This window comes from Anarrhichthys ocellatus, unplaced genomic scaffold, assembly GCF_004355925.1.
Source record: "Anarrhichthys ocellatus isolate YVR2014 unplaced genomic scaffold, GSC_Weel_1.0 scaffold4, whole genome shotgun sequence".
Taxonomy (NCBI): Eukaryota; Metazoa; Chordata; class Actinopteri; order Perciformes; family Anarhichadidae; genus Anarrhichthys; species Anarrhichthys ocellatus.
In genome coordinates this window covers 6,775,250-6,801,356 of record NW_022280034.1, presented here as the reverse complement: position 1 = coordinate 6,801,356, position 26,107 = coordinate 6,775,250, and the positions used below count along the sequence as shown (strand labels likewise).

Sequence of the window (26,107 nt, the reverse complement as noted above, 5' to 3'; positions counted from 1 at the left end):
GCCGAAAAATCCACTCTACAATGCAGCGCCTGTTTGATCAGCCTGTGGGAGAGATGGGAGCATCCTTACCGAGCCAGCTCCTGTTCAGGTACACAGACACAAACACCGGAGGAACCGTGAAGAAGTCCACCACCGAGTTCACCTCCAACCAGAACCACAGCTTGTCATTGGCGGCAATGAACTGATGGAAATTAAGGGTTAAAAGGTGAGATTCACAGTTTTCAGGTACACAGATAAGAGTGTAAATAAAGGACATCTACTCGTTTTACTTACACGGAGGCCGAAGTACAGCAAGAAGAACACGTTGAACGCCATGTCGATCTGCAACGTGAAGTCTTGGTAGAAGTTCTGACAGGACTCGATAGGACTATTAGACAGAGAGAGAAACAAAGTATGTTGATGTCTTACAAATATTAGTGGTCAAGTGAGGAAAGGGTTGGTAAAATGCATATATATCAATGGTATAAAAAAGCATAAAAGATGAATTCTTCTTTTCCTTTTTCCACTTTTAAGATTTCCAAAAGAAGAGGGAACTTAAGTGTTGAAAAAAAGTGCAATAGTATTTTCCAATGTTTTTTCTGTTGAGAAAGGACATGCATTCATTGTCACACAAGCAATAACTTGTCGAGATGCCTGATTAACCCTTAAATAACTGCAAAACAATCTGTCATATTCCAGGTGCCATATCACATTATAGAAAATGCCGCTGTTTTCCTCTCAGGCCCACATTTCCGATCTCATAAACATTTCAGGAACAAATTAATTCAAACATGATGGAAAGGCAGAGCCAAGGCAGTAGTTTAAGGGTTAAATGCATGCAGGGCTCAAGTCTTCTTCTATGAAATCAGGCAGCCATAGCAAATGCTAGCAATGCAGTAAAGTCTCACCCGCAAAAAGCTTGTATCTGGCACTAAGAATTCAAATAAAGAGAAATCATTAACCAGGTGAATGTGACTGTAATAGGTTAGTAGGGTTGTGTCATAAAAAATATGAACTGGCAGTTGAACGATATCCTTCTCAAAATATTTTTCACACCTAAAATGAAAACACAGGTTTACTGTACATTCAAAATCAAACAATGCCATTTGATTAATATACCATTTGAATGAATAGTTGAGTGACATTGATAAAAAAATCAAACGGAAGATTGTCGTAATAGAAACAGTGACTGGTTAATTAATCGCGTTAGTGCTGAAACAATTAGTCCATAAATCAATTAGTCGTTTGCTAGAACATTTATATGCCAGAACAATTTAGTTGTTTGATTAATTAGCTGGTTCCGTCTTCTAGTATGTGAGGATTGATTATTTTTCTGGGTTTTATATCATTTGCTTTTGGACTGTTGGTCAAACAAACACCAACTTGGACTCCGGGAACTTGTAAAAATGATCGATTTGATCAAATAGAACAATCTACTGTAGATTAATTGATAGTGAAAATGATGATTAGTTGCCATTCGGGTCGGTAAATTAGATGATTAACAGGATAATAAAAGCAAAACATATACAGTCTATTTCTACTACACACATTTTCATTTATCAAAATTGAAATTATAATTTTGAGGAAAAAAATGTCAGGAATACATTGTGACTTTTCTGTAATCTTTGCTTTTTCATGTAAATTACGGGATCATTCTACCGCATCAGTCCTCAAAAATGATACAATCAATGATAGATTGATTAAAACACTTCCCCAAAGCGCACGCTATCGTGAATCATGTCTTTCTTCTCTGCAGCATGTCAGTGCCAACCAGGTCCCTCTCGTACATTTAGTTTGTTGTTGTGTGTCTTTGTTAGTCTTCTACACTCACAATCAACAGCAACAATCTCCCCTGTGCTGTTTAATACCAGTCGGATTAAAGCAAATTGCTTTTGTTACGTAAAAAAAGAAATTGAATAACCTCTGTTTGATAAAATGCTGTCCTTGTGGAGTTGGAATTAGGTAATATTAAAATACCTCAGGGATTAATTTTGACCCGATCTGATGCACAGTAGTGACACTCGGTTGATGATCAGGTCGGTGATGTGATGAGGACTCAATCCATCTTCATCGGCCTCACGCAACCATCACATCTCATCCCAAAGCGAGGCAGTATTTATATAACTCCTATTTATTTACCTTAATATTCTTCCTAAGGGCTGAAAACAAGAAAATAAAACATCCATATCAACTTTTTGCATCTTCAATGCAAAACAATACACACCCTGTCCATGGAAAAAAAGAGCAAATGTCTGTAAGGGACTTCTTGCCTTTGAAAAGATCAGCACTTTTACAAATAAAAGTTATTGTTTTGATTGTACTCTAATTTAACGTTTGCATATTTTTGTTTTTTTCTTTTATTCAACCCAAGAGATACATTTAACTTAACTGTTACATTCAATTGTCTTGCATCTGGACAATTCCTCAAAAGTAACAATGAAGATAAAGAAAAGCTGATCTTCTTTTAGGCATCTCTAAGAATAGTCCTAATATACGTTGGATAGTTCTGCCCTCATTCACTGTAATGACATATCAGCCTGGCAAATCCCCGTCATAGCAGGGTGACAGACCATATAGCGGAGGCAGACCTGCGGTGCTAAATAATTGAGTTTCAGTAGACCTGGTGTGGAAGAGGACTAAGCCCGTTATGGATCACAAACCCTTCCTGCCCAAAGTCGCTCTGGTCTCTCTCTCCCTCATTCAATTCAGACTCAGATCAAACAGTAGGAGGAGACCTTGATGTTATGCGATGGCACTGCAGAAAGGCTTAATCCACTGAGAGCGAAAGGTCACGTAGATCACTTCAACCAGGTATTGTTTGAAAATCTTCAGTACAAGTTTGAATACAATATGTATTTTTTTTATACCTTACTTTGAGCAATATAAGTATGCTTTTCTACAAAACTATCATTTTTATTTGGCAAAATAAATGCCTAAAAGAATGCTGATGTTCCTCCCTGTCAACTTTACAGCTTTATAAGGGGATAACATGTCAATGTTTAAAGGTTGCTGCGCTGCCTCCAAGTGGCCAAAACATAAGGGATGAATGGGATACTTTGGGCTGTACAGGTTGTACAGATTGTAAAGCCCTCTGAGGCAAATGTGTGCTTTGTGATTTTGAACTATACCAAATAAATAATGAAATGAATTGAATACGTGAACTCTAAGATAAAACTTCAGGACAATTATGGCTGTGGGTTTGTCGGCTTGTTGTGAAGTTTTTCTGCTCCCCAGTGGCAAAAGAATAAGAGTATACTAATAAGAGTATGACCAAGTATTCAACAGCAGCTTTGTTCAGTACTCAGTGTTGAGGTTTGACACCTGGCTCTACTTCAACATTGATGAAACACAGGACGACATGGAAGCATAGGGTGCAAAGTAAGACACGACTACAGCTTCATGAAGTAAAACTCCCGGTGGGACCTAACCGTCTTCTTCTTCCTCTCTGTGCAGCTCGTAGCTGGAGTTGTTCTCTATGATTCTAAGTGGGTCTTGCTGTGTTGACGTCTGTCTCTCTCTGTGCTGCTTCCAGCCAGGTCAACCTGCCCATCATAGGACAGCCTCAGCAGCCCCACAGGACTAATTACAGGAAGGGTTGTATCCGTTACTGTTGGCTGCCCCTTAGAAGCATGCAAGACAGTAGTTGACTGGCTGCTTTTTCTTTAAGTACCAGGCTTGTTGGCTTGACAGGTAGTGAAAAAATACTGAATAATAGAAAGACCTGGACACGACTGAATGAAAACTGGGACAAAGAGCCTTGTATGAATATGAAAATAAGTGATTGACACTTATGCAGATGCTACAGCATCATACCTCATTGTATATTTATAACAAGGGCCTTTCTTATGTGTAAAAAGGTTAAAAATCATCCTTCATCAGGTGAAAAAGGTGTCAGGCGCCGCTACAAGCAAGTTCTGAGAACAGGAGGCCACAGATGGCATTGGTGAGGATGTAATGAAATGAGATCATGCTCGCAAACCGCCAGCCAAGCCCTCAGCTGTGTAGTCTTATGAAATAACAAATAACCTGAACGCCTGCCTCCAGCAGCATGAGCCAGATTACAAAGTTTTATAGCCCATTTTCTCTCCTCTGCCTTAACATTACTCCCAGCGGAGACTCCCTCTGGGCTTGGTAAAAGCTTTTTTCCTGGTTTATTTTGCTCTACTTCTTAATGGCACATCCTGTCCAAACACCACCGGGATGCAGTAACGGTACACATGGAGCAAAAAGGCTCTCCCACTTCCTCCAGTTCGATGAGTGACAGTGATTGGTTTTGAACAGGAACTTGGGTCTTTCCTGCCTGTTTAAGAGTCTGATCCTTTCAATAGAGATTAAGCATCTGTGAGCACTGGCCGTTTGTCAGCAGAGATCGCCGGCAAGCTCGTAGCAGTTTAACCTGGAAGGGGATTGGATCATAACAGCCAGCAAGTACCTGCTCTCATATACCACATACAAGGCACAAAGCACTCAGTGTAATTAAGGCTAGAACTACACTATATGCATTCTTTCAGGATTTACGAGAGGGTAGGAACCAGTTAATGGCTGAAGTTTCTGAGGGTAATCAAAATCATAAATATCTGAAATACATCCAGTACATCTTTTCATAACACATAACCAAAGACCGTAGAGCATAGTTGCTAAATTTCTACATTCCTCTGAGACAAAACTGACGATTTGTAACTTTTTGCAATAAAGCTACTGTAAGCGTTGAGGGACATCAGGACTTGAGACAAACTCAAGGCCACTTTTCAGTTTCTAAATCTCTCAAATATTGTGCAGTGGAACAAGTAAAGCAGGGACCCATAAGCCAGAGTAGCATTAATAGTGAAGTACGTTAACAAAAAATACTTACTCAGAAGAATCTATGAAGTATATAACAAGGGCTCCGATGCTGAGAGCAAATACGAGCACCACCTGGGGAAAAAGACAAAAGGAGCATTTTACTTAAGTTGTAATAGTTAATCATCCAAAATATACTTTAACAAAAAACGAGTTCAGAACTAAAACAGTATATAATACATGTACATATATTTGATGTGTGGAGGGGTTTACTTTTGATGATGAAAATACTTCTGTTAAAGTGCACAATTCATGAAACCAACAAAATAAATGGATCAGGGAGAAATTAGGTACAAATTAGCAAATTAAATTAAAAGTAAGAATTACACAGAAGCAAAAAAAAAAGAAAGTCAAAACATAAAATTATTTGATCTTTTAAGAGCTGCAACAATTACTCGAAAAATAGAAAATGAATCTACAAACTTCTTGTTATTTGAGTAATTGTTTCTCATGATATTGTAAATTGGTCGACCAAAACAAACCATGCGAACACGTCATCTCAGGCTTTGGGAGATCATGATGGACATTTTTCACTATTTTGTTTTATGTTTTTACATTTTACAGACTAAATGATTAATCAATTAATTGACAAAATAACCAGCTGATAAATCCGTGATGAGGATGATTGTTAGCTGCAGCTCTAGCTCTTTTGTTCTACAACTTATTTTTAAGCATAAACTATTAGACAACCAAACTGAAAGTTAACTTAAAGAGGAACAAACGCATTAATTAGACATTTGCTATACACATTGAAATTACAGAAATGTGTTTCAATGTGTTTCAAGGTGCTAAGTGGAACAGCAGTGTCACAAAAGGACCCATCAGTTACTGTATATCCGATAGTGTAAATAAACACACAAGAGCTCGGCTTATCATGTAAATAGGCAGTGGAAGAGTGGGCGAGGTGACAGAAATGGCTTCAGTTTTCACAGACACAAACAAGGGAGGAGGCAGATGAACCCGAAGCTTTCGGTGGCCACAGTAGAGCAGCATGATAATAACAACCAGGGCATCGCTTTTACTCTGTCACTCTGACTTTCTGCAGGGGGGGGTGGGGGGGGGCTGAATAAACGGACGCCTGAGTGGATAGATTGTTCAGAGCGGACTGGGAGGCAGGTTGCGGGGTAATAAACATGTGATCCGGAGGTGTTGGCAAACAAAGTAAGAGTTGTCAGGTAACAGCTCTGACACTGATATGGCTTGGGTGAAACGAATACCACAGGAAATCAGATTAAACTGAAAATACAAATCGTTAAATGGGAAATAAACACAGAATGAATCAGTATATTCAAGGTGACCATCGGTGTTAACTGTAGAAAAACAACCTGCGTTCTCAACCGTCTTACCTCAGTATTGTCACTCAGAATCAGTATTTTGTTATGAAGATATGAAGGGGTATTGATGTCTGAATAGATGATTTTGGCCATATCGCCCAGCCCTACTTTAGAAGTCAAAAAGCACAGCAGCTCATTAATACTGTTGCAAAATGAGTATCCTAATTTCATCTTGTAAAAGTCAGTGCTGATGCTCGACCCAGAGACACACATATGACCAGAAAGGTTTCTGCCAGACAGCAGGACAAATGTTTTACATCCTGAAATACATTGCCAGGCTATCGGCGACCCTACCTGGCTTTCATTTAGAAATGACACAATGGCCATCCTGAACAAGAAACCAATGGGCATCCATAATGAATGAGCTCAGACTAATTCATTTCCATGATGTGAAATTGTATTCAACCTGCAACCAGCAACCAGTGATGGCTCCGTAATGACAAAAAGCACCCGCATGCATTTTTTATTGACCCTTTCCTCTTTGAAAGCCAGGAAATCTCTTTATGCCTCCGACCATCCCAGTCTAGAAAACAAAGTTGGTGCAACCCTAGAAATGCTAATGCCACCGGCTGAGGAAGATTCAGTGATGGCAGTAAAGTAACACACACACACAAAGAGGGGGGGGGCAATCATGACTGGGTTTGTCAATGAGGTGAGAGCAGACGGTGCCAGCATTCATCATTCATCTCAGTCGGCGGATAATGATGCATCACATCTGTAATCTGGAGATGGTTCCAGCTACAAGGAGGCTGAGAGAGCTCAGACTCACAGAGAGGACCGACCACTGCATGATGACCAAGAGAGCTGCCAAGACATACTCAGTCCAATCTAAATGTATTTTTGTAGCAAACATTTTGTACTATTTATTTAATGCTGTTGACAAGAACAAGATGGAAGATAGAAGATAGAAATCACAAAGTGATACAAGAAAATATTGTTAAATCCTTTGAGGCAAACTTGTGATTTTGGACGGTGTGCATAAATTAAATTGACTTGAGTGTTTTTGGTCAAGTAAGTCCTTTACAGCATTCAAGTCCTCTTATCTTTTTTCACACAAGTCTCAGGTCTAGGAGTGAAAAACTAGTACAGATCGCACAATTGGCACAAAAATCCCCAAAACTGGGAAAATGAGGTTGGCTGAAAAACTTGAAACAAAATTGAATACATTATTTACTCAAAATTCTCCAAGTTCAACTATGAACTGTTTGAAATGTTTCGCTATAACATAACAAAAAAATATTAATTGTACGTGTGTGTGTGTGACAAATTCTTTTCAGTCCACTTTCACAACAGATTATAACACCAGCAATCGTCCCAGTCTATGATGCACAGTATGTCACGGCCCTGCAGAGCGCACCAGCAGGTCTCAAGCATTCAGAAGTCAACCTATAAACATCAGAGAACCCACTCATGCTCCTCCACTCTTCCTGGAGAGTGACTCACCATCAACCAGCGTGAATAACCTGCCAAAGAAACGGGAACTTTGCTTGAGCAGAAAAAGAAAATCTCTTTTGCTGTGGGGAGCAAGCTCAAAGTCCACGGTGGCGTCACCCTCACTGAAACTTCAGATTCAAATGCAAATGAACGACGGATGCATTTAGCTCATAATGTATTAAGAGCGCAGTTGATATTGCCGTGCAGCAGTGGACCGGTTAACAGAATCGTATTAGATGAGAGCTCACTGAGATTCAGGTACGGTAGAAACACGCTTTACAAAATCTGCAGTGGGAGGCCGTGTTACTCCGTGAGCTGCTACAGTATCTAAAAACGGGAATCAGAAGAAGCAGGGGTCAGTTTGTTCTATATTCCATTAAAGGCTGCGATCACCGTGGGATCAAAGCTCTCATCGGTGGGATGCCAGAGATTTGTGTGTGCAGTCAACTGTCCGTTAGTTGAACCCTCAGTTTCCCCACCTTCACGTCCAGTTCATGCAGCTCTAGCTTTAACTGTGTGCAACTTAAATGTTCATAGGAGCATAAGCCTGGTGTTCCTCATGGGTGACTGTCTGATCCCCAGCAGCTTCTCAGGAACACGGTGCTGCTTTCCAAAACGAAATGACCCGAGGACTTTCCTGGTAAATTCCAGCCAGTCTGTCTGTCTGTCTGTCTGTCCTCAAATGCCATATTGATTAATAACGCATCTTGGGCATAATGGCAAACACAAAAACACAAAACAGCTCAATAGAAGAGGAAAAATCAATGAGCCATCTTAAAGCGGAATAGTGCAATTTCAGACTGTATGAATTGCTACATAAGTGGATTTCCATTTTCTTTTATCAGCTGTCTTTTCCAGAACTTGAAAACTAGTTTTAATTAAAAGGGGCAGTTCTCAGAATTCTCAGTTTGAATTATTGTGAATTTCTAGTCAGAAAGCATGTTTCCCTCCCGGAAGAACTACAGGACAGCCTGAGAAAAATGTGTACACACATACTCAATACTGTAATTATTAATTATTTATATTACTTTGCTTAAATTGACCGTGAATCCCCCTGCACAGACATTACGTTTTACTGCATGTGAGGTTTAGAGCAGCTGTAAATGTGTAATGCAGCCTTGAACTGTGAGAGGCACCTTGGTCATCATGACTGTCCTCACTAACTAGACTTTGTTTACAGCTCTGCTGCACAGTTTATCCTTCGCCAGGGTGATAACAGCGAATTAGCATGTTTTACGACAACGGCCATAAACGTGATGGATTGCAACCCCAATAAACACGGACTCTGAATGAACACTTTAAACAGACACTGTTTGTCTTTACTGTTGAACTCGGGACATCTGCGACGTCTGATGCAACTTCTGCTCTGCAAGTTGCTGCTGAAAGCACCATGATGGATGATGACCACTCATATCAGTGTGACCTTTTGATGCTTTGAGGTTCTCAAGTGTCTATTTAGAGCACTTGAAGTACACGCAGAGCGTTAGCCAGGCCTGAAATATGGCTCAACAATCACGGCTCAAATAATAATCCTGATTATATTGCGAGATTTCAGTCGAACTGCACAATCATAAAGCTCGTCAATGTCTAACAAGCTAACATGTCGTGTTAATAGTTAAAAATAATTTCTGATGCCCTTGAAGTCAAAACATGCTGACAATTTCAACTATTATCTGCCAACATAAACAAACATTTCCATCAATCTGTTTTGATTATACATGAAAATATAAGCTCTACCTGAAAATAAGATGGTTAGCAAAATGACGGATTGGGCCTTTTAAGAGACAGCTGCGTCCCTGTTCAGCTCAGACATGCGCTCACTGGCTGAGTCTACATGTGCCCCATGCTTGTGGCGACAGGCAAAAACACAACATGCATACTAATGGGGTCTTGGATGGTTCTCCTGACGCCTGGCACCCTCCTAAAGCATGATCTGAGCATAACCTACCCAGCATGTGTTTCATAACAGGCTACAGCCTCATCTTCCTGAACAAGATATTATGATTAAATTGTCCAAATCACAGCTGTTCTGTGACAAAGCCACAGGCAGGAAAGACAAACATTCACAGTTTAAAGGTCAAAACCACAAATATTTCAAAAACAGCGTCAATAGTTAACGGACAGGAGTTCATTTTGACAATCACTTTAGTCATTGTCGCCATCATCGTGTTCACTGCGCTGTGCAATATTCACCCAAACAAAAAGCTCATCATTTTCTTTTCTCACAGATTTTTACAAAAGCAAAATAACTGAATTTGATAAAAGTGTATGATATTTGTTATCATCTTCTTTCATCTGTTTCCTAGCAATGGCAAAGGAACCTCTTGCAATATTAAGCATAACATTTTCAGTTATTGGGATCAGACCCGAGGGCAAAGCATCACCATGCTCCTCATGTTTAAGGTTTGCAGTGCGAATGCCAATAAAGTGTTGTGTGCTGAAAATGAAAAATGTATGATTTTTATTATTGCTTTTTGCATGAGTAACATGCCACTTTGATCCATGCTAATATCACTTAGGAAGATTACATTTACACTTTGAGAAACGAATGACGGGAAAACGAAGCCTGGCTTTATTGGCTTCATCAGGAGGAGGAAGCTTCATACATTGAGATATAATAAATGCATCAGAGCTTAATGGAATACTCAATCTCTTCTTGGCAGAAAGTGTCACATTACTCATCATCAGATAAGATAACAATCAGATTTCATAATGGGTCGCAGTCACTGAAGACAGCAGCAGAAGGTGATAAATATGATATAATCCCCAGACGTGTGTGGTAAGAAAGTGGCTCATCATGTGTCATTCTGATCATGCCCGAGCTGTTTTATCAATCTAGTGATGCACGACTGAGGCGAAGCTGAAGGACACAGAGCTGGACGAGTTCAATGTGCCAGTCGGCAAAGTGTGTGACCCTGCCACAGATATTTAGAGTGACCACCATGTTGAACCACAGAGTTGGTGGCTCATATGAGTATAGAGAGCACATACAACCTCCTGGTATGGCAGGGGGCCAAAGAAAATAAAGGCATTAAGTTAATGTTTCATTAACTATTTTTAGCACCAAGTATCATCTTTAGTGCCAAAACTGCTTAATGCCTTTTTTGTCCTAAGTTTTATGCCATTACTGGCTCATGTGCCATTTCTAATTATTATTTTGGCAGAGTCCAAAAAGCACAAATCAAAAGGAGTTCATGTTTAGCAAGAACACTTAATGTCAATTAAAACCACATACTGCCAGGGAAAAATAAATAATATAAATGAACAAATCACACGGGAGATTGTACTGTTGGTCGGAACAACACACAAAGAAACCACAAACCCCGGTGGATGATTCATTAAACCCAACAAGTCTAACATTATTTAAAGAGTAATTTTACACCTTCTGAAAAGCTTCTCCTCACATTTCTGTCCTGATGTGCAATGAAGTGTTCTCCAGGATCTACGTCACCTCTGACCATACCCATCAGAGATGGTGAGTGGGGTCAAAGGACAAACTAAAGAGGACAGAGAAAAGATTTTAAAAAGATAAGAAGGAGGAAGAGGAAAAAGAAAACACCATTTGCCAGAGAACATATTATCTAATTGTATTGGCCCATCATTATTTACCTGCCGCCTGTTGCTAGGAGGAGTAAAACAATAAAATCACTATCGCTGTCATAAATTTCCAGAGTTGTTAAGACTCTCCCTCACAATATCATAAACCTCTGGCCAGTGTTCTGTTATCTGATTAACAGATAAAATTGTGACGCCCATTTCGACGGAACATTCTGAGGTTCAGTAAATATTAATTGTGCAACATGAAAAAAAAGTTAATATTGATACATTTTGTCTCTCCAAACAATATTCTTTGTCTCACCTCAATTTGGACGATAATCATGCTATAAGCTTTGCAACTAAACTACAGTTTGCATAATTTGAGGCTTTGGGGGATGTAAACAGGATTGTTGCCATGTGGTCAGTTCGTTAGCTGTGGGCTACATCTTGTACCCGTATTATTATTTTTAGCGGGTATTTCTTTACATTTTGGCCAATTGGTACCATTAAAAGTGCGCTGAATTCGTCATCAACAGTTCCTGTTTGCTTTGTACTGATGTATGTACAGATAGTTATCACTGGATTACTTTGATTCTGAAGAAAACTTAAAAAACTTGATTCTCAGGCAAGTTGTGGAGTCTTTTTCTCGGTTTCCTGAGTAGTTTAATGTCTATTCACGATAAACATGAAAGGATGAAAATAATAATATCCTCAGAAAGTCGCACCTACTCTAAAGATATGTATATCACATCTGTTTGACAGAGTTACGACTTCAAGAATGAGGAATGTTTTTGTTTTTTTTACACAAATTGCAGCAATCATGCGCTAACAGTGTTGAAGTATCGTATCTGTCTCCCTGAGCTGTGTGTCACAGCTGCATCTGATGAATTGTACACTGGGTACATTGTACATGAGGAGATATTAGTACAACATAAAGTATGAATACAATTTTAAAACTTTAACTTGATTTCAGTCAACTCAACTGCACTATTCCTCTTTTTGCTGAATGGAAACCCTCCCATACATATTGAATAATATTCAGGCTTGTACTGCATCAGTCAGAATATTCCCCAGGATGTGTACGCTTTTCTTTTGTGCGTGCGACTTTCACACTAAAGAGTAAAACCGGTGGGTTTAAGGGATTTCTCTCTTATCTTGTCAATAAAAGCAGATTATTTCTTTGTCCAGCAGGCTTCCTGTGGAGCAGCATGCAGCTGCTTCCTCGTCATTAGGGATCACTACCAGCGTTACGGCAGTTTCAAAGGGATAGACCTGCCATTCAGTAATAACATTCTCACTCCCAATGCATCCTCCTCTAAAGGGGAACCAACAGCAGAATCGACCAAAAATTGGAAATAAATGTCTTGTCTGACATTTATGAGACCTTTACTAATAAAAGCTCCTGACCTACACCCAAACCACAAATTCACTTTCATTGTTAACATCAACTAACGCTGACAGTCAGTAGGAGACTGGATGCACATGATTGTCTCCTGTACGGATGCTACAAGCTTTGTACCGAGGTGATTTATCAAACGGCTAATGTGAACATATTTCAGGCGAGGATTTCACTCGACTCCATGATGGTGCAACAAATGGTTGCTGGGAGGTTTGTGTTGTGAAGACATAGCGTCGAGTCGGACACTGGGGGCCCCAGCTCAGACAAAATCGAGACAACTTCAGCCTTGCTTTTTTATTAGATTTTGAATGTGCCCTTACCTGTTAGACAACCCCTGATTTATACAGTTGATAAACAATGGTAAACAATACTTGACGCTGTGCACACGATTTTTGGTAATCATATGAGGCACTAGAACAAGGTCCCCGGTACAGCAGTTTCTAATAGCGCATTAGAAGTTTTTATTCCTGCACGGAGGCACATAGCCTGCCTGGAGCTGCTGCGAAGTATCGCAACGCAACTGCATTGAGCAGCAGAGGGACCGAGGAAGCTAAAAGACGCCTTCGCTGACATCAGCAGGAGAGACCAACATTGCACACGAGGGACAAAGCCAGTATGGAAAGTAAGAATGTCTAGGGCTTTGAGACACAACATCCGTTTCTATTTCTTTCTCTCTTCCAAGCACATTATCCCAAACTATGTGAATGGTGTCAAATTGAGACCTTGTAAACATGATGTACTTAAATTAAAAAAAAACTCTCCAGTCAGAATTTAAACCAGGTAAAAACTACAAGATAAGATGACATATTTTGTTGTTTATTTTCATATATAATCATATGTTACTCGTTGCTGTGAGCCTTATCATGTTCTCTAACACACGTCGTCAGAGAGAGTGTGTGTTGATGACATAATTATTAACACCGTTATAGCAAACTCTCTCTGGTGCTGAAAACAGCGGGTCAAAAAATAACCCGGTGAACTTTCCCCAACAGCTGCTGTCCAGATTACAGTATACGGCACATCGATTTATGATTTAATATAAATAATACTTTCTCTGCATGTGTCCAACATGGCAACCGTGGTGAGAAACTAGGAAAATAAAATCCTATATATCTTTTTCGTATATATGACAAAACAGTGTCAGCCTTTAGTGCAGAAAGCCACGTAGGAAAATGACTGTTGTTGTCAGCTATAAGCAGTGTACTCCAGAGAATGGAAGCGCCTGCAGGGCCTCTACAGCCACTCACATTTCTTGAAATCACTCCTTTCCCCAACATCAACACACCGATCTCTAATGAGTGCTGCTCAGTGAACTGGAGTAACAGGCTTCTGCTGGTTGCTACTGGTAACCACAAAGTGAAGGAAAAAACTCGACAGACTGGTGAATCGGTTCAGAGGTTTATGAGAGGATGATTCGATTTTTTTTTTTTAAAGCTTTGTTTTCAAAGCTAAGCAGCGAGAGAACATCTCTGCTAAAACACATGTTGGTTATTTTACTTAGCACTATGTTTTCTACACATATGACAACAGCAGCAAAGTGGAGTAAGGCTGTGAAAGCAGTGAGTCACAAAGTGCTGCCGAGGAGGCCCGACTCATGTATGTACAATTGAGGGGTCAATTGTACCATTTCATCTCACCTTTAAACTGTTTATACAATATGTGATGAGCAGCCTAGCTTTTTCTGTTTGGATGAATAATCCATGTCACTGAACCAATTAATGTACAAATAAGGGCATGCTCACCAAGTACGTTTAGAGTCTCTTGTTCAAACATTTCTTCCTCCTCCCACTGACAAAATATCTAACCCAGGAGCATGAAAGGGGGCAAAAAAAGTGAGTCCATTCGACTTTTATAAATTAAACAAACCAACTATTAAATCTCATTTTTCTTTTCAAAAAGTCTTTCTAACATTTCGATGATGACATTTGTCCAAGTGGTTTGGTCTTTAAGACACAGTGGGGGGATATTTATGAAACGTGCCTCAGGTAAATAAACTAATACACATCGGAATTACAGGCTGCTTTAGTCATATACTGGAGCTGTTGCTGAAGGAAAGAGAAAAGTAAAACTGTATGAAAAATAACTGTTGTATTGTTCTTCTGTTGTCTTATGTTGTAGTGCTAACTGACTGTCATGGAACTGGCAAGGCTTTCTCCCTCAGTGTGAGAAAACAGCGCTGCAGGTTTTACCCCTGCTTTTCTCAGACGTTAAATTTCAGACACAATCTCACCTGGCAGTGGTCAGTCTTGGTTTAAATATGTATTCCCCTATTCCTATATTTTGCGCAGGACACTTAAATTCTACATAAGACCAAACATGCATGTTTCAGCGGCGCTGCATTTGATACAAAATCTAATTATAATTTTTTCATGAAAGGTCAAACAACAATCACATGTCACAGAATATACACGAGTATACGTTACAAGACAGTGTAAGACAGTAGCTTTGTATTTGGCTTCCAACCATTAGCCAGATTGCACAGATATTTTAAAAAATAATGGAGGTTAAAAGACTTGGAAAGGGGATCCTCCTTTAAACCCTTGGCTCCTACACAGAAGTGCTCAGTTTGTGTTTCATGTTGTATAGGTTGCACTGTAACTACCCGCAGCCTGAAACCTGAAACTCTTGTTTGTTTGACATCGGTTACTGTATATAGTGAGCGATCTGATCTATGAGCACTGACGACATCCTCTCTGAGCTGTGACAACAACACTGCTATCCTTGAAACATTTTTGGGTCAAGCCTGCAGGATCAGCTCTCTCTCTTCCATGCCCGATTTGAAAGTCTATTTGGGATTCAGTTTTCCTTTTTAAATATCTTACATTTGACAGGATTGATAAAAAAAAAAAAAAAAAAATCCACTTTCATTATACCAAAGCAACATGTTTCTCCTTTGTTATGAATAGACTTAAATGTACAGTTTGCACAATTACTCAGCTATTAAAATACCCACAATCAAAACGTGCAGGATAAAACCTCAAATCCCATGCTGGCTAAGCCATGATTTAAGCCATGCTGGAAGCAGCCCAAACAGTTTTACAGTGAGGCGTAAAGAGCTTAGGGTGGGAGGGGATGGACGTGTCTCCCTCCCGCCTCTCGCTGTCTGTCTCAGCTGAAATATGCACTGTAATGAATTGCTGTAAATTTACATTGGATTTAAAACGGTATCTTACTGTATTTCATAATAACCGTAACATACAGTTAAATGTTCATCCCTCGCATGTAAATTAACAGTCAATGCCGTAAATTAAAAATAGCAGCAGACTACTGTAATTTATCAGCATGATACAGTATTTTCTGTGAAGTGGTGGAAATACGCTTCTCTATACAAGTTCAGTGAATCACAATCCATCTACATCGTACTGTCCATTGTAGGTTAATGTGTCTGTAAAGACGATAGAATATTTGTTATTATTCAAACTGCTCATTGCCTAAAAGTCATTTTTGAGTGACAAGAGTGACAGACTGCTCCTGAATGTGACTTTGGACACAACAGCTTCAGTTCATCCTTCTGAGTATATTCCATGTGGAGATGTATATTCCTTGTGCTCTTATTGAACCAACTGTAGGACCGCAAACGGGACGATTACCAAAAGAGAGAGCGGACCAGAAATCACCGACGTTTGTTCAAGACGATGAACAGTTGAGGTAACACCAACGGTAACGTGTGTTATCACAGGAGCAACATTAACACCAGATCAAACTCATTTTAGTGTTGAACGTTAGTCCATTGTGGTCCATTGTCTTAGCTTCATTTCTTCACCTAACGTGATCAGCTCATCACATAGTCTGTTGATTTAAACTGTATGGTATTGTTGTATTAGCTTTTTGTAAAGACTTGCATGTTAATATGTGTGAGGCACATGCGAACCCATAGTTGCACACCCAAAGCTTCTTTTAAGTTTGTTCATCCTGGATGTCATATAACTTTCCAGAAGTTCAGAACATTGTGTTTTTATTTAGTTTGTTTTACAGTCACTCATCATCAGAGATCGAGGATACCTGCCAGACGCTCTTCCAGATCCTCTTTTAATGTTTTCATTCATGTGCGAGTTCAGCGTTTCACTCGTAATGCTATTTTGATTCAGTGTCTGAGGCAGTGATGCTCCGATCGAAAAGAGGCCGATGGTATGCTACTGTTGTTCAGAGGTATGTACCTATCCCAAGAGTGGTGTGCTACTGTTGTTGAGAGGTAGGTACCTATCCCAAGAGTGGTATGCTACTGTTGTTCAGAGGTACAGTAGGTACCTATCCCAAGAGTGGTGTGCTACTGTTGTTCAGAGGTATGTACCGATACCTGGAGTGGTATGCTACTAATGTTCAGGGTTAGGTATCGATACCTGGAGTGGTATGTGTTGAAGAAATCATTCAAGTCCAGTTCAGAAGTTGCTGTGATTTTGTGAGTTTATTAAAGCATGCAGGCACACTGGTGACCTCACAGACACAGAACAGATCTGAGCTGGTGAGCAGGCGCTACTAGTCTGAGGTTATCCTCATGAGTTCAGTTAAGCCGGTCATTAAAGGTTTTATGATTTTTCTTCTAAACATGCAGTACATTGTGAATTTTGTGATGTAATACAAATGTCCCTTTATTATTTGTCTTGAGAACATGTATTAAACTGTAACAATTATGTATTAAATGTCTATTGTGATTATTTTATTTGTTGGAAATTAAATGCAAAAGTATTGGGTTGTATTACCCTTTGTAAATAAACGGTAAAATTCTGGCATATAATGTAAAATCACCGTAAAACCTAATTATCCTACTATCACATACCGTAATCCAGTATACGGTAAGATACCGTAAAAGTAAATTACGGTAGCTCCATCGTAAAAAATCAGTAAATTACTGCCGTCCCTGCTGCCAGTAAGTTACCGTTATTTTACGATGAAATTGAGGTAACTCACTTGTCTCAAATTCGTGAAAACAAGAGAAATACACTGTTAAACTGAAGGAAAAAAGAAATAGATGTTTTTGTCTAAAAAATATACTTTTGTGATGTCTATCGGTGTGCGGGAAGGAGTTTGATTAGAGCACAAGCGATGACACTTCTCTGGCAGCTCTTTAGGGAGGAGGGATTCTCACAGAGAGAAACTCTGCCCTGCACTAACAATGGAAATGGAAATTCCCATCATGTGAGAAAATGTAAATTATGTTCTGCATGTGGGGAGGTGGACATATTGTAACTGTAGCAGCTGCAGATAATTTTTAAGGATGGAGGGGCTGCATGAGGCATGAGTTGAGCAGCAGGTGGAGAATGTCTCTGAGATGTTATTGCATATGATTGGATTCGTATTCTGCAATCGGACACAATATGGTTTCAATTAGGCGCACAGAACGAGGGCTGAACTTAAAGTGAACTTCTAAAGTTAGAACCTGCCATGTGACCAGTTTGCAACATCTATTAACCTCCATATATATACATTTTCTCTAAGTGGTCTTGTAAATTAATTAAACTTAACTTGCTAAAAAAGCCTGTTAGATGTAAAGTGCCAGGTTGCAAAATCAAGAGTTACGCCTCCTTTATGTCTGCCTTTTCCTGTGACAGGAGAGGCACTTTTTTGACGAGTTTTGAAGACTCCACAGTACATAATACTGTTCATGATTTAGATTTTTGGGACAGGGAAAGATGTTATTGCACATCTCCCCTCCACAGTTTTTCCTGCTCTCTGAATATGATGCTCCACAAAACTAATTATGCTCACCATTGTTTGTGCCAAATGAGATCCTGCTGAAATTATGTCCACCAAACATAGAGAAGTTCCAAATTAGTAAAGGCTCATCTCCCCACCACTAAATTCTTAATTATAATCAACCAGTATGAATTCAGATCTTTAAGATGTCTAACATAAAAATGCGAAAAAAAAGCAGATTGGTTTAAACCAATTATCAGCAGGCAAAAGGCATGTTTCCTCCAGCATGAAAACACTGACCGCCACAGTTAACAAGGACCTCTTGGCACATTTACAGCTCAGAAAATGATCCTGAAAAATTGGAAGAAAATGCAAATGAGCTGCTGATTATGCACCAGGGTCCGTCTGAAAAAGTAAAAACAAGACAGCTTTGGGAGGCACAGTGGTGCTTTATAATGTTAACCATACTCACCATCTTAGTTTGGTGTGTTAGCATTTGCTAATTGGCACCAATGTCCCTAGTTTTACAGGTTTATGGTCCAAAGTATTAAAAAGAAAATCTAATTTTGACAAGATGAACGGTTAATGGCTCATCAAAGTCCTTAGGATTCATCCTGAGAGAGACATGGACGACTGTGCCCAACGCTGTTATCCTTGAAGTCATTTGGCCATTTCATTTAAATGGTCAAAATAAAACACCACTGAGTCCTTTTTTTAATGATAAACTGCAAAAGATTTCTTCTTATTCATTGATTTTGTGAGTAACTGAGTCTTTACGGTTCAACGTTTTGAGAGTAGAATTCTTAAAGCTAATAAAATCAACTCGTTTAATCTTTAATTTAAAAGTTTTCTCCATTATAGTGCACTGACCTGTCCTTGTCTTTCTTGTTTTAAGATAAACATAAATTTCGAGAAAATTCTTTTGGAAAGACATTGAGATATTCTTACTGCACTTGGTTTCAGAAAATAAAGCTTATCGGACTCAATTATGGACAGAAAAGACTTAATAAGATGTTCTTTGTTTTGACGGGGGACAACAAAAGCAACTAAATAACTTTCGCCTCACATGACATTGGTTCCTTCTGCGAGGCCCTGACAAAACAGGCCTGGCAGCTGCTGTCACCCGAAAATAGCGGGCAGGCAGGCAGAGAGCCGAGTGACGCTCCCATGTTGTTCACTCTGTTGCACTGGGCGTGGTGAAAGTGACACACGATCCCGCTGGCACCAGAGTCCACAGGTGGCTTATTGTCTTTGTCACAAGGCTACAGGCATGTCGGTAGAATTTGAATATCTGTTACATACATCAACACTGACATTCCTCTCTGAAGCCAAGAGTCAACTGGGAATGTCAAGAAAAGGGCACGCACAGAGTAAATGCTCCTTATTGTGTTCAGATCAGTCCTTTCGTGCTGAGCTGAACACCGTGACATGTGATAATAAAGCAGCACTAAGCTGAATCCTTAGCCATGTAAAGGACAAGTGCTTCCATTACTTACAAATGGCACATTGGACATTTATGCTGCCGCAGAGAAGATGGCAAGTCCCCATGTTTTTTCCCTCTCTCTCTCTCCCTCTCTCCCCCTCCCTCTCTCCCTCTCTCCCTCTCCCCCCCCCCCCCCCCCCCCCAATCTCAGTCAAAAAGCTTTTCCATGTAGTGGCACAATTGTCGCAGCTCGAAGAGTCCCTCAGAGGAGGAGGTGAGTTTATCCGTCTGATAAAAGTGCCCTTCTGGCCCACCTATATTTACGTTCAGAGCTCCTTGCTCCCCTGATGCTGCTCCCGGACGACATCAAACCCAGACGGCGGTCAAGACAGAAGCTGACTCTTTCACCCTGTCGTCCAATCGGACTTCCTCCACATGTTGACCCCGGTAATCCTAGACAACTCTGAATCTGTCGCACTTTTCGTTTGTCAGCTGGCAATGATGACCGAGAGGTGACTTCGGATGAGACCTTTTGAACATTGTTGAACCTGTAATGATTCAGGGTGGGACAAAAAAAAAAACCTCCTCCTCGTTGTATCTCTAATCTTTCTCCAAGAACTCACACCACACACCCGGCCAATAGCCGAACAGATTCAGCCTCACAAAACATCACGTTTAGACCTTTTCCTTCAGGATCAAAAGGATCTTGCTTGTTTTTGTTCTCTGCACAATCATGGTTACAATGCAAACAGGAACTGCTAGTAGCTAATGTAGCATAACTGTCCATGGTGCATAGGACTCAGGTGTAGCTTACAGCTAACTGGCTGACTCAATGGCAACAGTATACTTCATGTTTACATCACCCAAAGCATGATGGGAACCTCAGTGTAAAGAACTCAAAACATATTCATCTCAAATATAAATAGGAAAATTAACATTTTAATTTAATCTATTTTAGTATAAGGTCCCATCAATATGGTTATTGTATTCCTGGAACACTGACACTACTGGTATAGTACCACTCACATGCCAAATTATGTCATTTCTAAGTAGCCCTACTCATCCTGAGACATGTAGAGACTGCGTCAGAATCCTTAAAATAAAGGGAGTTTAAACCAAGCAAAAACTCAAGTTAACCAACAATAATAAACAGTGACAACTCCGTCTGACTTTAACATCCCCGACTCTGTTCAACCTGTGACTGTGATTGGGGTTGGGGGGCAAAGAGTGCAAACTGAATAGTGCCACAGGGCAGCTCTGCGCTTCCATTAATAGAAAACCTTTCTCTGGCCAGAATAATAGCTTCGCGACATTCCAGGCCCCCCGTTGAACCCCTAGAACCGAGCACACGTGGGCTAAATGTCACTCAGCAGGATCCCACCATTTAAGATAAATCACATTTTCGCCCAGAATACTCCAACCTCAGACCCGCTCCATCACACACTCCCCATCTTATCATTTATTGACAATTACATTCTCGAGGGAAAAGAGCGACTGAACAGGAAATAGATGCGTGACATTACAGGAGACCTGCTGAGTTCATAGGCACAGGCACAAGCTGCAGCCACCTGTTCAGCCCGCAAAGCGAGTTTTATTTGTTTTGACGAGAGCAAACAGTGATATGATGACATTCTTGATGAATAGGGCGACAATCTTGTATGATGCAAAAGTAACTGCTGGGGGTGGGGAAATGCAATAATGCATAAAGTGACAGATGGGATCCCTGCGTGTCCCCAATCTGGGGGAAACCATGTCCCTACATACAGCATGCTGCTGATCTGAAATTAGAGGATGCACACGAGTTGCTTTTTCTGTTTTATGCGAGTGCAGGAGGAGCGGAGCACTGATGTCCAGGAGATAAACCTTACAGACGTAAAGGTCATCGGCAAGTGTCCTCCCCGCTAATCAAATAGCCCTGAAGGCGAGGTTTGATTTTATACAATCTGCTGAGATGCGAGGCCAGCCGGGCAAATGAACAACGGGCCTCTGGGCCTTCCACAGTTCAGCCTGTACCTGTTTATCACTCAACATCCACAGTGAGAGGTAAACGGCTCAATGTGGAGCGAGGATCGTGGTTGAAACGTGCCATGCTGCAATTGCTGAGGCTAATACCTCAAATTTCAGATTACAAGAAGAGAGATAAATTAATTTCATGTAATATGATAAAAACATAAATCTCCTACGAAGAAGCTATCTGAGGCCTGTGTCGGGCACTTTAAACATTTACCAGCTTCTCAACCTTTGTTGTTTATTTGGATCCCCATTAGTTGTTACCAGGGTAACAGCTTCTCTTCCTGGGGTCGATGCTAATTGAACAGAAACATTAATCAGAAATTCAGGATTCATGACTATATTTTGAATTTCAGTTTGTTTGTTTTTCGACTGGTGATAACGCACCTTTGATATAAAAGCATCTTAAAACTAAGTTTCTTGTTGCTCGTTTGTCTCATTCATTAGCGTTTCCTTTTCTCCCTTAAGATACCATTCTGAACTGAGAAGAGATAGATAAGTAATGGAGTCTGCAGAGACATCAACCAATGTCTGCTTGACTGATCCATAACCTACATCCCAATTGCAAATGATTGCAGGCATCCTGGAGTTGAGCTTCCTTTTTTGCATAATCCATGACTGAATTGTCTTTAAGGCTTAAGATTTATTCTCTCCTTGACTGCATCCACATCTACTCTTAAGAATGTAAGCAGGTTTAATTGGTAAAATGAATTAGAGGACATGCATTTCGCTTGGATTCACCTGCACCAAGTACATCAGGGAGAAGAACTGAGATTCGTTGGAGTTTTCCACTCCCAGAGTACCTGGGTATGAATAAAAAACAGTCACTTCAGCCTCTACTGTGCTTTACTAACGAAGGCTGCAAGTTTAAAAAAGGCACAATAAAACCCTGAAGTAAAAAGCTGTTTCAGGATATTTCAAGAGCAAACAGACCGTTTGCCAAAACTATGTTTTTAAAGAGAACAACAACGTGGGTGAGGATGTGGGAATAGCAGCTCAACAAACACACACAGATAGATGTATAAAACAAGAAACACACACACACACACACACACAGACACACTCTGCATTTCACTTTGGTCAACCCATGCTCTTACTCTGGTAAAGGTCCCTCTCCGATGGCCTGGAAATAGGCTTTAATGTGCCCCCTGAACAGGCTGACATAGAAAACACACATCTGCCGTGTTTAGGTAAGCTGCAGTTGCCATGGTTACAGACGAGAGCTCGCTGAACAGTTGTGTGTCACGCCATCATTGAGACAGGGCACTTGAGCTGCGCGCGCACGCACGCACACACGCACACACGCACACATAAATTGAGGGGGGCGTTGGTGGTTCAAAGTGGAAAAACAAGGAAACGCAGGATGGCAGTCGAGCTAATGTCACGCTTCTGTTAGCAATACGTTGCCGTCACCATTAACCGTCACTAGCGTCTGAGCTCAGGACAGACTGAGAGACGATGCCGTGGGGAAAACCTGAGTTCAGCCTGAGTCATCAGAGTTTCATGTGACATTTGGAGGAAGATGAAGGAAATGTGCTGTTTTTAGCCCAAACAGAGCAAAAAAAGGCTTTTATTCCGCTCTCGGTATTAATCACCTCCTTGCAGAAGCTCACGGCTACACACAACATCTCAAAACAACAACATATGTTACACTTCACTCTGTTTTAAAAACATACACCAAAAGTAGGAACATTATCAAACAAACGTGATGCACATTTTATGAGTAAAGCACTTGACATGAAGTGCTTGTCACAGTGAGAGACCTTTTAAATTAATCATTTTTGTTTACAACTACAGCCCACCCCCGACACACACACACACACACACACACACACACACACACACACACACACACTTTTTGTCCCACAAACATGAACAAAGTAGTTAGTTAATATTCCACATCAAACCATTATGCTTGAGTGTGGCTGCCCACCCAGCATTCATGATTAACAACCTGCATGTAGTGAGCCAACTGGAGATGCTGCGCCACATATAGTGGGGTGGGTGAAAGTGGGATCAGCCCCGAGCACTGCGGCAAGCCTTGGCATGGTGCTCCCACTCATGCCATTTCATTTCATCACTCCTCAATCCTACTGTTGCATTGCCAAGCACTTACATCCAAATCATCAAACACTCTCGTAAAATAAAAAGAAGAAGAAAAGATGCAGCAGAATCTCTATCATACCGAAAGTGTCCTTGACTAGATGACGTCCCACCGGGTGGGACAGGTTACAGCGAAAAAAAGGACGTGATAAGGATCTCATAACATGTTGTCCAAGAGGCACGAGTTCTCCACATGACACTGTCAACAGACACGCCAGGCACCATGGCAACGACTTCGGCTGACCGAATGCAATTGGTAAACTGTACATGTCCCTCCCTCCTTCTGTCCCTCTGGATCTGTTTCTCTCTGCTATCTGAGGGCATTATGTATGTATGACCTTAATTCACTCTTTAAATCTCCCCTCTTTTTTTCCCTGGCTTTGTTTTGATGGTCTGAGAGATAAGCTACCACGACATGCACTTCAAAACGCTGTATTTATGCGTCAGACGAGCAGAAATAAATGAAAGGAAAATGTAAGCGTGCACGATTTGTGGCTTGTTAGATGCAAGCTCCTCCTCAGCAAGGTTTCTGTCCTGTCCAACAAGAACAAATATTTTTCACAAGGCCCTTTCACTGACAAAAATATGAGGGAGTTCAACCCGAGTGCCTAGCTGTCATCAGGAAGTTGGAGGGGCGATCATGATCGGCTGTCACGCTTCATCTCACATGACGTCTTAACCGTCGGCCTGCTACACGTAGGCTAAAGCAGCTCGAGATGTCAATCAAAGATTCGGGCGAAGGACGATGACCGAGTGTGAACTCACCAGGACTCTTCCGGTCAATGTCTGAGCGGATATCATGACCCCAGCCCAGTCTTTGACCGAGGTCATCCAGCCCACCTCGCTGGCCACTGGGTCGTCCTTGCTGGTGCGCTTGATGCCATCGACTATGGTGATCCGATGGACCTCCTGCAAAGAAAATGATGCAGAAGGTAACAGTGAAAAATCAGAAACTTTACAATAACTTTTTTTCACATTAAAAGTCAGTTTTGAAATTATCACTGATTGCTACGATAGCCTATCCATTATGCATCAACCTACAGTATTACCTAACAGCCCTTTTTCTGTGATGGTGGATCAATCCCAGGACAAATCCTCTAGCAGAGGAAAATATGTGATCCACTGCAATATCACTTTGTTGTAAGATAAATATTTTCCTACTCTTTCTCAACATATTTGTGGAAACCAAGCTGCTGTCCAACTAGCATCCAGGCCAGAGAGAGGGAACGACCGAGGGAGCGGATAGGTAGAGCCACTTGATGGTATTAGTGCTCAAGTTAAGGTCAGTTTTTAGTCATATTCTGTTGGTTGTGAAGTTTCGGGCCATAACATCAAAACTACGAGCTCAAAGGAGCTTTAACACCCGTAAAGCTGAGGGGGACTGCAGAGTTGGGTAATACTTCTCTGAGCTGCTTCCTAATAGTTTAAATAGCCACAGTGTTGGCACACAAAAGGGTTATTGTATAATTGTTTACCCTTATCCTTCTGATTGTTGACTAATTTCTAGCAATATAATCATAATTTTCTTATAAAAGAGTAATGATTAGTGCAGCTTTAACCTCCAAAATGCCCCATTATGTTAATATTTTTCTGTCCGAGTCTAGAAAAACTGTTAATGAAGCCTAAACAAGGAGCTGAAAGATGATTGTGGGTGATTATGACCTTTAACATTAAAAATCATCACTTCATTCATTGCTCAGATCGGCACCTACAGAAATCCAAACTTTGTTAAAAGAAAGTACCACCTACGTTTTCTTGTTTGATTGACAGCTATGCAAAAACGCAACATGGACGACTGCTCAACTTCTAGAAAACACCACTTTAAAATCATTTATGAACCATTCTAATTAGGGTGACCAGGCTCAAGGTTTCCAAAATAAACCCACGCACATGCATGCACACATGCATACAGAAAACATACAGAGTGAGAGCAGCAAAGAGACTCCAGGAGTGTATCCATGGCAGCCACTGAGCTCCTGGTGTTTCTGCTCCACTGAGTGGGCTGCCTGCCTGCCTGTCTCTCCACCTGTCTGTCTTTCCATCTGTCTGTCTGTCTGTCTGTCGGGACTGGCATGATTCACAGAGCAGGAAATCGAGACCGGATGCAGAGGTTAGCCATTCTCCCTGATGAAACACCCCACAGCCTCAAGGCTAACACAACTCAGACTCTTTACCCTGTGACATCCTACTCCTCCTCTACCGTAATGGTGTCACACATCCCTCTCTCTGGGCTTTTTCCTCCTGCAGCTCTGCTCGTCATGTGGGATTAGTTGATGCACTTTACTTAAAGGGGGAGAAAAATAACTGTTCACAGTTAAAAGTTACAGTTTATATGGTTTCCATTGTGGCGTGTGCATACTATTGCAGCAGTCTTTTTTGTTGTGGTGTTAATGTCTAATATCTCACATGCCACAT

At 40.7% G+C, this 26,107-nt stretch overlaps 1 protein-coding gene across 13 annotated transcripts in view; it reads right to left on the bottom strand.

Moving 5' to 3' along the window:
- Positions 1–26,107, bottom strand: part of LOC116381370 (calcium-activated potassium channel subunit alpha-1-like) — a 76,537-nt gene that overhangs the window by 38,818 nt on the left and 11,612 nt on the right. For all 13 annotated transcript variants that reach the window (XM_031843466.1, XM_031843468.1, XM_031843467.1 and 10 more), the window contains exons 2-5: positions 24,458–24,601; positions 4,832–4,893; positions 274–367; positions 70–181 (exon numbers count right to left, since the gene is read on the bottom strand). In XM_031843466.1, coding sequence (XP_031699326.1) covers positions 70–181; positions 274–367; positions 4,832–4,893; positions 24,458–24,601 — 412 coding nt within the window. The remainder of the gene's footprint in view (positions 1–69; positions 182–273; positions 368–4,831; positions 4,894–24,457; positions 24,602–26,107) is intronic.